The sequence below is a fragment of the Ananas comosus genome, linkage group 15, assembly GCF_001540865.1.
Source record: "Ananas comosus cultivar F153 linkage group 15, ASM154086v1, whole genome shotgun sequence".
In the NCBI taxonomy this organism is placed as follows: Eukaryota; Viridiplantae; Streptophyta; class Magnoliopsida; order Poales; family Bromeliaceae; genus Ananas; species Ananas comosus.
In genome coordinates this window covers 76,819-88,233 of record NC_033635.1, presented here as the reverse complement: position 1 = coordinate 88,233, position 11,415 = coordinate 76,819, and the positions used below count along the sequence as shown (strand labels likewise).

The window sequence follows — 11,415 nt, the reverse complement described above, 5'->3', positions numbered from 1 at the left end:
TTTTTTTTTTTTTTTTTTTTTTTTCATGCTCTTCCTGTTTGCCCCAGTAGGTTACCTTATACCCATTCAAATCCTATAATTTTTTAAAATAATTAAATTTTTTATTTAAATAGAAACTTAATAAAATCAGTAGATAAATCATAATAATGAAATAATTCTAGTTATTTGGACGTGCAACGTTAGTGCCCTTGCTCTGTATAAAAAGAAATGGCATGATCTTTTGCGACTATACTAAGGTAGATGGTCGTGGGAATGCGTGTTTAATTTTATACTTTCACTAACTCTCCACCCATAAAACAACTTGATTGGCGTCGACACCACGTGGAGTCGACCGCCACGTGTGCTGGTCCATTTCATACGGCCTCACGTTGTCCTATTTGAAATAGTTACCCACCTTTAAAAATTTTAGGAAAAACTTCAAAAACATCCCTGTGGTTTCGTGAATTCTCATTTTGCTACCATGTAGTTTAAAACGTATCATTTTGCCCCCCTGTGGTTTCGTTTTTATCTTTTTGTTATCAACTTTATTATTATTATTTTTTAAAATCAGTGACAAAGTTAAAATTAAAGGATACTAAAGTGACTATTCGATAAATATAGATGGTTATCTGAAGTTTTTTGTATATAATTTAACGAAATATTAACGAAAAAGCTTCCGAAAAGATAAAAATGAAACCACAGGGGGGTAAATTGATACGTTTTAAACCACAGAGTAGCAAAGTGAGAATGCACGAAACCACAGGGGGGTTTTTGAAGTTTTCCCAAAATTTTAATTTAATTATCTCATTTTTTAATGTTTTGGAATTAACTTGTCGCCGTAAGAAAAATTGGAAGCACCGTTCTCAGGGACGGAACTACGGAAGCTATGCGGAGGCCCTAGGTGGGATTTTTTTATAAACTAATTCTTTAGTTACCGTTTGGTTCGGGATTAAGTAGAAAATAGTTATTCCAAGAATAGAGTTAAGTTCAAGATTAAGGTGAGATTAAAGTAATTTTGTGTTTGGTTGAGCATTGGTTTTAGTCCAAGTATAAATAAAATAGTGTTTGATTGGAGTAAATAGGATAAGAAGGATAGTGGATTATTATAAATAAAAAATAATAATTTTGCTTCAATTTTTATATTTAAATTTAAATTTTAAATTAAAATAATTAAAAATAATAATTTTAAATTTTGAATAGGGGTGGGATTAAGTTAATCCCACAACCTATTCCTCGGGTGGGGCCCCCCAATTGGGTGTTTGGGAATAACTTCGGGGTTAAGGGGTTATTCCCTCCCTTAACCCCGAAACAAACAGTGGCTTAGAATTTTAAAATTTATAAAATAATTTTTTCAAAATTATATTTGTAAAGCTAATCCTCTTTTCGCCGCGTTGAGAAATTTTTTTTTTATGAAATCTTACTAATGTATAATTAGTAAAGACGATAAATGGTTCATCGTATTTTGCTTATTTAATATTATTTTCTATATCCCATATATAATCTTAACAACCGCATAAAAATTATAACAAAACTAATATAATTTCAGCAACCTAAAAATTCTAATAATCTATCTATATAATCCTAACAATCAAATAAAAATTCTAATAATCCACGTATAATCCTAAAAAGCTCACTTTTTTTATTTTTCATCTAACAAACTCATATTTTTCTGTACGTACTCATATTTTTCTGTACGTGGATTATATAAAAAAATAGAAAAAAGTGAGGTGGTTAGATGAAGAATAGAAAAAAGTGAGGTTGTTAAGATTATGTGGATTATGGAAAATAGAAAAAAAATAAGGTTATTAGATGAAATTTTTTTCTCTATGTGGATTATATAAAAAAATAGAAAAAACTGAGGTTGTTAGATGAAGAATAGAAAAAAGTGAGGTTATGAAGATTATGTGGATTATGAAAAATAGAAAAAAAATAAGGTTATTAGTTGAAAAATAGGAAAAAGTGAGATTGTTAGATGAAAAATAGAAAAAAGTGAGGTTGTTAAGATTATGTGGATTATGAAAAATAGAAAAAAAAAAGGTTATTAGATGAAAAATAGGAAAAAGTGAGGTTTTTAGTATGGTAGATTATTGAAATTTTTATTTGATTGTTAGAATTGTATGGATAGATTATTAGAATTTTCAAGTTGTTAAGATTATATGTGATTTGTTGTAATTTTTATATTAAAACTATATGGATAGATTACTAGGATTTTTAGATTGTTAAGATTATACGTAATTTATTGTAATTTTTATGTGATTGTTAAGATTATATATGGGATATCGAAAAAATATTAAATAAGAAAAAGATAATAAACTATTCACCATCTTTGCTAATTATATTAGTAAGACGATGAATCGTTTACAGTCTTACTGAAGGCGGTAAACGATTCGCCGTCTATATAGAAAAAATCCACCTCTATTCTTACGTGGTGAAAGGAGAGTTAGTTTTACAAATATAATCTTGGAAGAATTATTTCGTAAATTTTAAAATTCTAGAGGATTAGTTTATTAAAAAGTCTTTTTGAAGATTTGAAGGGGAGCCAGCTGCTTCCAGATAATTAGTCATTGCTGCTGTCACAACTATCTTAATTATGAGAATCATGTTACCCGTTTATTTTTTTAAAAAATAAACTTTAATTAAAAATATGAATTAACTAAAATTCAAATTTTGAATACCAGCCACTTTGCCACGTACAATAGGAACAGTCGTTGTCATCGACTTGCAGTTACTTTCAATAACCGGGAGATCCAGAGTTAGAAGAAATTCGTATTTTGTATGTAGCATGTCCTACTTGCCAATCCACTTGCATGATTTAATATATATACTATATATAAAAGCACGTATATTCAAATTTGGGTCTGTCGACAGACCCATTTTTCGACGGAAAAATAGCGTCCATTTTTCTCTTCGTAGACGAAAAATTTTAAATATAAGAATAAAAAGAAATAGAAACAGATGTTTTAAAGTTTCCTCTATAAGGACTAGTTAATTTCAAAGTAATTTTTTCTATAAGAGATTACAGATCGTTGAAATCCTATAAAAATATTGTTCTATTTATTTTAAAATATCTTTTTTAGATATTATCTATTTAATCAAAATATATTTTCTTTTTAAATAAGATTATTTCTATTTAATTCAAAATTTATTTAATTATTAATTTTTATTTAATTTCAAAAGTATTTTGCAATAGAGATTATTGTTTACATTTTTCATTTAAAGATATCTTTCTTAATAGCGTATTTCATTATTTAAATTTTTATAACATAATTGGCAATCATATAAATGGCCCTAAAATTTAAAAAAATAATCTTAAAAATTATAACTTTTAATAATTATTAATGTATTTGCACGTACATTTTACTATATTTATATATAAAGCGCATTAGAATTCGACAAAAGACGGAATCAAAAAAGAATAAAAATATTTCCTATATTTTTAGGAAGATACAAACAGGTATGATCAAACTTAATTAAAAAAAATTCAAATTAAGACAATGGTATAATTAATTCTGTTTAAAAAGTAGCATTATTATCATCTACTAAATATCCAAAATGAAATATAAAGAATATTGTTCTATATTTTTACACCATTATGACACTGTAATTAAAAATCTCACAATAAAAATGTAACAGTTTATGATTAATCTGTTTAAAATGCCTTCTTATCCACTATTAAAATTCAATCTTTACGACGGTTGTGTCAATTAAAAAGTGACGGTTTACTTAGTGAATATCTTCAAATAAGAACGACGCGGTTATGATTAAGTCTTGTTAAAAGATAGCATTTTATCCAAAAAATTTTTTATTATAGTGGATAAAAATAAGATTTTAAATTTTGAAAATAAGTATGAATTAAATTGTGATGCTATTTTGTTTAAACATCATATTTAATTTTAGATATCAGATAAAAATTATATATAAAATTTATATATGCTTAAAAATATAATATTCACCAAATATTTCTAATAAATATAACATATGAATTTATAAAATTATAATTTTAAAATAAATATAAGTGTCTTAAATTTATATGATATTAAATAATTAAAATAATTGTTACGTGCATTTGCACGTACACTCACTAGTATATATATATATATATAATCTATTATAGAGTTCCAGCTATTATGTATTAATAGTAGATAGACTTGGTGCCTACCAAGTTTCCGCCGTTTAGAATTTACCCTTATTGTCATTTTCCCATTAGATGCATACTATTCAACCATCACATCAACCTAGAGGGCCCACATCAATCCTAACGCACATCTCTTAATCCATGCACTCAAAAACTTGTAGCCACCAATGATTAGGCTATAATGTATAGTATCCGTAGTCCTATATATATATATATAGTTATTATAATATATATATATATATATATATATATAAAAGCTAATCTATATAGGAGTGAAAAAATTGCTATGCATATTTTCTCATTTATATTTATAATAATTTTTTTTTCAAGAATAAATTCAAGCATGTTAATTTTTTTGGAAAAAAAAAGGTCATCCTACAATTTTCTTTTTCCTTGAAACGTTGTTTTTTTTTTTTTCTGTTATAAAAGTTATAGTTAGAGTTCTAGAGTTTTTTTTTTTTTTTTTTTTTTTGGCGAGAGATATGAGGTTCTATAGTTAAACAGAACTGAATTGGAAATCAATGGTAAGATATATTTTTGTATTATATAATTAACCTATACATACAACTGCCAGGATTTTATTATTACTATTATTATTATTATTATTATTTTGTTAAAAAGAAAAGGTTGTGGGCACTGGGCACGAGCGAAATTACGAATGCTTGTGGCTGCTCTGAAATGGGGCCGGCTCCGGAAGGCGCAGATAAGGGGAGCGCCAGCTTCCCTTTTGTGCTGCACAACATCAGCGCACACCGGCCGATCAAACATCCACCGTTTTATCTTGTAATAAGTGAACAGGGGTGGTTCTCAGCACTGATCACTCGCCGTTAATAATTACCGGCCTCATTCGGCTCATCCTCCTCATCGTAGTCGTCGTCGTGTCTTTTCATTTTTAATTTTTAAAGAGGTGCTCCCTGATCCACCAGCAACAAAATGGCCTCCTCTCTGTCCGTCCGGTCGCTGCCGCAGGCGCGTGGAAGAAGAAAAAACCGTGAAGGAACCCTAACGAAGCCTTAAGCTTCCGCACACTTTTATTCTTTTAGTTGATTCCTGGCATATGTTATCCCCTGTTGACGGGGTGCTTTTCCCAGAGATGTGGCACTTCAATCCGTTAGTGTAAATTCACTGACATGGAGATGGAGGGTACCCCTTCTAAACTTTTTAGTTACCTAACTGAAAGGTCATTACAAGTGGTTTTTGTCGGATCTCTTCCTTTTTTGAGCTTTTTTTAGAGAAAAAAGGCCCCAAACAATTACGCCATAAAGTTAAGTTGGTATCTACTGTTTCTCTTTAATCAAACACAAACATGCATCCTGATGTTGGTTTAAAGTAAAGAAAGAGAATGCATCTGCTAATTGGCCACTGTGCTATTAGTTTGGAGATTGTGGATAACTAGCATAAAATTGTGTATTAATTACCTTTATGTAGCTGTGAAGGTTATTCTGCAAGGTTTAGCATCACGCGGTACAAGAAGGTTCAAGGAAATCATTGCGAATTCCTGTGTTTAAATAGTTACATAATTATATGCTTGTCTTACTGACAACTCCAGATTCACTTGCTCGAGCCGGGAAGGGAGTCACGATGCCTTTATATATTAACCTTCCAGAAGACAAATCAAAGTAGCAATTTTTGCTAATCATCGCAGGACTGCGATCCATACGAGTCCATTGGTTTTAACTCCTATTGTAATGACCGTCAGGCACACAAGCTTGTTGTCTACATGACATGCAATCTTCTAAAGAGGAGAATTATGTCAATCGATCAAAGAGTGATTTGCTTCAGCTCCCCTCAAAAACACCCCCCCTTTTTTTTTTCTTTTTTTAAACCTAATAAAAGCTAGCAGTATGGAGCTGTGAGTACTGAGTCGAATATCTCTTAAGAATTTAATGTTACAATTATAAATTTTACGAAGTAAACTTTTCTCTTTTTTTTGAATGGATTTTTAGGAAGCAAACTAATCTGTTATTTTGGCCGCCATAAGATTCTCATAATTGACCTTATCAAATATCTGTTGGATTGTTTTTCTTTGAGAAAGACCCCTCATAGGTTGTTACATTCAAAAGATTGAACATAAGAAAATAAATAAATAAATAACGGGGAGTCTTCTTCCTATATCTGTGAATAGTTCATAGAATTTGATTCTTCTTCATTCTCTTCATATCTTTAGCATATCTTCAAATAATTTTTTGAATTCTCCTTTAGAACCAAATCCATCTCGGTGATCTTGGTTTCTCTGGAAGTGCTTGCAAGATGAGGTTTTTGACAGCCATAGGTGGTGAATTGCCAGCAGTTTCGAGGTTGATCAACTATGGGATTGGTAAAGCTCTACAAGCGGCAGAAAGAAGTGACAATATTGAGGGACAAGATGATACTGATGAAGATGCCGAGGCTATCACCAATGATGCACTTCGTGCTACAATTATGAAAAGCAAGAAGGTCTTAGCTATGCAGAGGAATCTACTTCAGCAGGTGTTCTTTGGATACTAAGAAATGTGTATGAGATACTTTTGATATTATACATGGCTTCAGTTGGAACTCATTCTACTTCTATTTTGCATTATATAATCATCTAGAAAAAGTAGAAGGCTAATTTCTTCTTAACTTGTTCTAAAACTTCTTAATGTTCAGGCAAAGCCACGGCATAGGATTTATTTATAAAAAAAATTTGGCGTAACAGTACACTTAGACCCCTACAGCTGAGTCTTTATGCAGACATTTGGCATATTTTGACACTTGAAAGAGTTAACTGGTCTTTCATTCTCATTCGTGTAATTTCCTTGCTTCTGTTTGTTTAGATTTTGTTGTGACTTGTTGACTTTCGCGGTACTAACTTTACAATTTCACAAAGTTCCTTGTCTTTTTAGCCTGAGATGCTTGATCCTTGTTAATGTTATTAATTACATTTGTGTTTTTTTTAATTCTTTTATATCTGTCATTTATTGTCATACCTCCGGCATTTAATAAATTTCCTTATTTGTTCTTGCTATTAAATTATTAAATCAAATTTGCAGAATTATTTGTCTTTCTAGCCTGAGATTCTTGACCCCTTGTAAATATTACTAATTATGTTTGTGTTTGTTTTAGATGCTTTTATCCATTCCATTTCATCTGTCATTGGTCACCATTCTTTGTAGCATTACTAAACCTGCCTTTTTGTTCTTGCTGTTAATTTGGAATTTCCTCAATTCGGTGCAGATTGTGGAAAGGAGGAAAGTGATTTCAACAATAAAGGATAGTGTTATTCCCAAGGAACAGGATCTAACTTCCGACAGTCAGCAAGGCAATTCTTCAAATGCGGATGTAGGTTTAATCAGTGAAGAGCTTGAGGACAAATATAGCACTGGGACTTACTCCAATAGGTACAACCAATCCACAGAAGTTGGTACAAACATGAATCCTTCTCCTGCTAGCGTTCATAGAGAGTCTCTCAACAATGGGGAAGATCACTTTAAGAACTTAGAAGATCAACATTCCGTTGAACATGCTGTTGGATCATTTCGAGAGGGAAGTTCAGAGTCTCCAGATTCCGGATTGCCACCATTTCTTTCCCAAATCTCTCGACCCAGTGATGGGAAAGATGAGAATTTTGATGATCTGGCAGAAGCAAGTAAAAAGCAAGAGGCAGCAATTGAGGAAAAGCATCATATTTCACCTCCTTTGGCTTGGGAGAATGTCATGAATGTCATTTTGGTGGCTGCAGAATGTGCTCCTTGGTCCAAAACAGGTATTTATGGTTCAATTTTTGCTCTATGCTTTCATCAACCTTTTGATATCCATTCTATGTTTTCTGCTGTTAGCAATTTTTAGCTTTATGTCTTCCTTCTGATTTGATGTCCTTGCGTGTGAAGTGAATTCTGAGATGTGGTTGCTTCTATTTTCTTTACCCAACTTGATGATATTTTATAGGTGGACTTGGAGATGTTGCTGGAGCATTACCAAAGGCTTTGGCCAGGAGAGGACATCGTGTCATGGTTTGTATTGCAATAATCTGTTTTATCTCTATATTATATCTGTGGAATATTTTGAGGGAAAAAGTCAAGTTATTTTTTTCATTTTAAATCAAGACTTGGATTAATTTACTTGCTTAAGAATTGGCGTATCTGTACCAAGTTACAGCAGAGTGTTAAGAAATCATTTTATGAAGTCTGGAATATATTGGAACCGCTTGTCTGGTTAGAAATTCAAAAAATTTCATATATAAAATACTATATTGACAGGTATGAAAGGGTTGGTTTAGTTTATGCCTTTTGTTTTGTAGGTAGTAGCACCAAAGTATGGAAACTATGCTGAACCCCAAGAAATAGGGGAACGTAGAAGGTACAAAGTTGATGGGCAGGTATACTATATTGTTTCCATTATTTAAGATTTTGAGTAGAGGAGCATCTTTATTCAGGTTTTCTGTTTTATGTTGTTATGCAGGATATGGAGGTAACCTATTTTCATGCCTACATCGACGGTGTGGATTTTGTTTTCCTGGATAGCCCTATTTTTCGCCACATCGAAAATAACATATATGGTGGAAATCGACTGGTAAAGCGTCTTGCAGATGCCTTTTTCACAAAATTTCCTGTACAAGTTGTTCAGAAAATTCTTTCAGTTCCATGCACTTTCATGGTGCAAAAAAACCTTATCTAATCTTTACTGTGCTTCTCTTAATTTAAATGCAGGACATTTTGAGACGGATGGTTCTGTTCTGCAAAGCGGCTGTAGAGGTACTTTCTTGAGCCTTACAAGGTCGTCGTCAATTTCATCTAACAATTCAAGGTTCTCTAAGTGTTATTGGGTTTTCGTTATTTGGTAAATAGACGATATGTCTGGAAGAGAACAGCACGCATACACTTCTAACACCAGGTAAAATGAAATAAGTGATTTTACGAGATGACCTATATAATAGTTTAGAAATGATAGTATAATTGTTGAATACAGTTGGGTTTCGCTTTAAAGTTTTTCCTAACGTTGAGTTAATTATACTTTGGTGGGTGGAACCAGATTATTACTATTTATAAAAGCATCATTTCCAAATGGAAATTACTTGTTCTTAATTGCAGAAACTAAAATTTGAGAATATGTTTGCCACCATGTTCTTAATGATATTTCTAAAATTACCAAAATTTTCTATCGCTCACGTTGAAATTCGCATTAGAACAAAAGATAGACAAATAGATAGTTTTTTAACACATTGAAGGTAGCATATCTTTTGTATCTTCGTTATGTATTGTTCCAACACTCCAATTGTTAGAAGAAAATCAGCTTGTTTCAGGCTCCTTGGTACGTTCCATGTGGTGGTGTCTGCTATGGAGATGGGAACCTAGTCTTCATTGCAAATGATTGGCACACTGCACTCTTACCTGTTTATTTGAAGGCATACTATCGCGACAATGGGTTTATGATCTATGCTCGATCTGTTCTGGTGATACACAACATAGCACACCAAGTATGTAGTTTAGTCCTTATACTATATCGCATTTCTTCCTCAATTCTAGTTGCTTGTTGCTCTTACTCAATCTTGCTAAATTATCTATACTGCATTGCATTTCATCCTCATCTCTAGTTGCTTGTTGCTCTTACTAGACCTTACAATTTTTTTTGATGGGTTAGTGTTTTTGAATCACTAATTTAGACATCTTATCCAGGGCCGTGGACCCATAGATGACTTCCTTCATGTGGGTTTACCACATCACTACATGGATCTTTTTAAACTCTATGACCCATTCGGAGGTGATCATTTCAATATCTTCGCAGCTGGTTTAAAGGCTGCCGATCGGGTAGTCACTGTTAGCCATGGTTATGCATGGGAGCTGAAAACACCAGAAGGTGGCTGGGGCCTGAACAATATCATTACTGAGAATGACTGGAAACTCCAGGGTATCGTGAATGGTGTTGATACGGATGATTGGAATCCTAAATTTGACATCCACTTAAAATCTGATGGTTACACCAACTACTCTATAGAGACTTTTCAACAGGGAAAGGCTCAGTGCAAGGCTGCCTTGCAGCGAGAGCTTGGCCTCCCGGTTCATGATAATACTCCTATAATAGCTTTCATCGGGAGGTTGGATCATCAGAAGGGTGTGGATCTCATAGCAGAGGCCATTCCCTGGATTGCTAGTCAAAATGTACAGTTAATCATGTTGGGATCGGGAAGGCCAGACCTTGAAGATATGCTTAGGGGTCTCGAGAGCCAGTACCATGATTGGGTCAGGGGATGGGTTGGGTTTTCTGTGAAGATGGCTCACCGGATAACTGCTGGTGCTGATATCCTTTTAATGCCCTCGAGATTTGAGCCTTGTGGACTGAACCAGCTTTACGCCATGATGTACGGGACTATTCCTGTTGTTCATGGGGTTGGCGGTCTTAGAGATACTGTTCATCAGTTCAATCCTTATGAGGAGACAGGGCTAGGATGGACATTTGAGAGCGCAGAGGCGAATAGGATGATAGATGCACTCGGGAATTGTTTGAAGACGTACAGAAACTATAAGAAAAGTTGGGAGGGGCTCCAAAAGAGAGGAATGATGCAGGACCTCAGTTGGGATAATGCTGCTAAGCATTATGAGGAGGTGCTCGTTGCTGCCAAGTTCCAATGGTGATTGGTGAGAGCATGTCCTTTTTCCACCACCAAGGCTTCTGTGGCTCACGGCAAGCTATTCTGTAGCTATCTCTGGTTGATTTCATGTTGCCACTTGCAGTGGTGGAGGCTGCATATTGATTTTTTATGTTCCTCCTATCTCTTCTCTACCCAGTTTTTACTGATTATTATCTCCCCCCAGCAGCAGTGTTAATAAATGATGGTTGTTTGGAGGTCAGACATTATTCCTCAACTTTGTTACTGGAAAAAAAATGTTTCCCCACTAATAAGTTTGTCTCTGCCAAATTTTCAGATTGTAAAGCTTTTGCACAGCTTTATGTGTGAAATATAGACCATAGAGATCAAGCTGGTTCTCATGTAACTTCTTGTTATTTTTTCAGGAGGTATAAAATTCATTACTAAGTTGGTTCTCTCATTGAGTTCTACAGATTTTTCAGTAGACCAGTAATGTACGCATGGAATATCCGGACAACGAACCTTTTCTTGTGTATTTCTAATTTGAAGCTCAGGCTTAAGAGTCTTTTTACTGAGGCTAATTGGAGATACATTGGTAACTTTCTGGGTATTGCAGATGAGTAAGGGCTGGATCCAAATAGTGAAAGTTTATCCATTCTAAATGGTTGGAATCGAGGTGGCCATTGTGATAATGCTTGACACAAGCCCGAACTCAAGAGACCGAAAATAGATTAGTTTGGCCCTTGATCTTTGTCAT

The 11,415-nt window shown here is 33.4% G+C and overlaps 1 protein-coding gene across 2 annotated transcripts; it reads left to right on the top strand.

Moving 5' to 3' along the window:
• Window positions 6,317-11,118, top strand: LOC109721327 (soluble starch synthase 2-1, chloroplastic/amyloplastic). Of its 2 annotated transcripts, none has more exons than XM_020248881.1 (8): window positions 6,317-6,583; window positions 7,310-7,838; window positions 8,021-8,085; window positions 8,373-8,450; window positions 8,534-8,644; window positions 8,782-8,826; window positions 9,375-9,548; window positions 9,748-11,118. In XM_020248881.1, the coding sequence occupies exons 1-8, from the start codon at window positions 6,365-6,367 to the stop codon at window positions 10,702-10,704; spliced, it is 2,178 nt and encodes a 725-aa protein (XP_020104470.1). In that variant the 5' UTR covers window positions 6,317-6,364; the 3' UTR covers window positions 10,705-11,118. The 2 variants fall into 2 exon arrangements, with proteins under 2 accessions (XP_020104470.1, XP_020104471.1); XM_020248882.1 differs by lacking the exon at window positions 6,317-6,583 and adding an exon at window positions 6,588-6,608.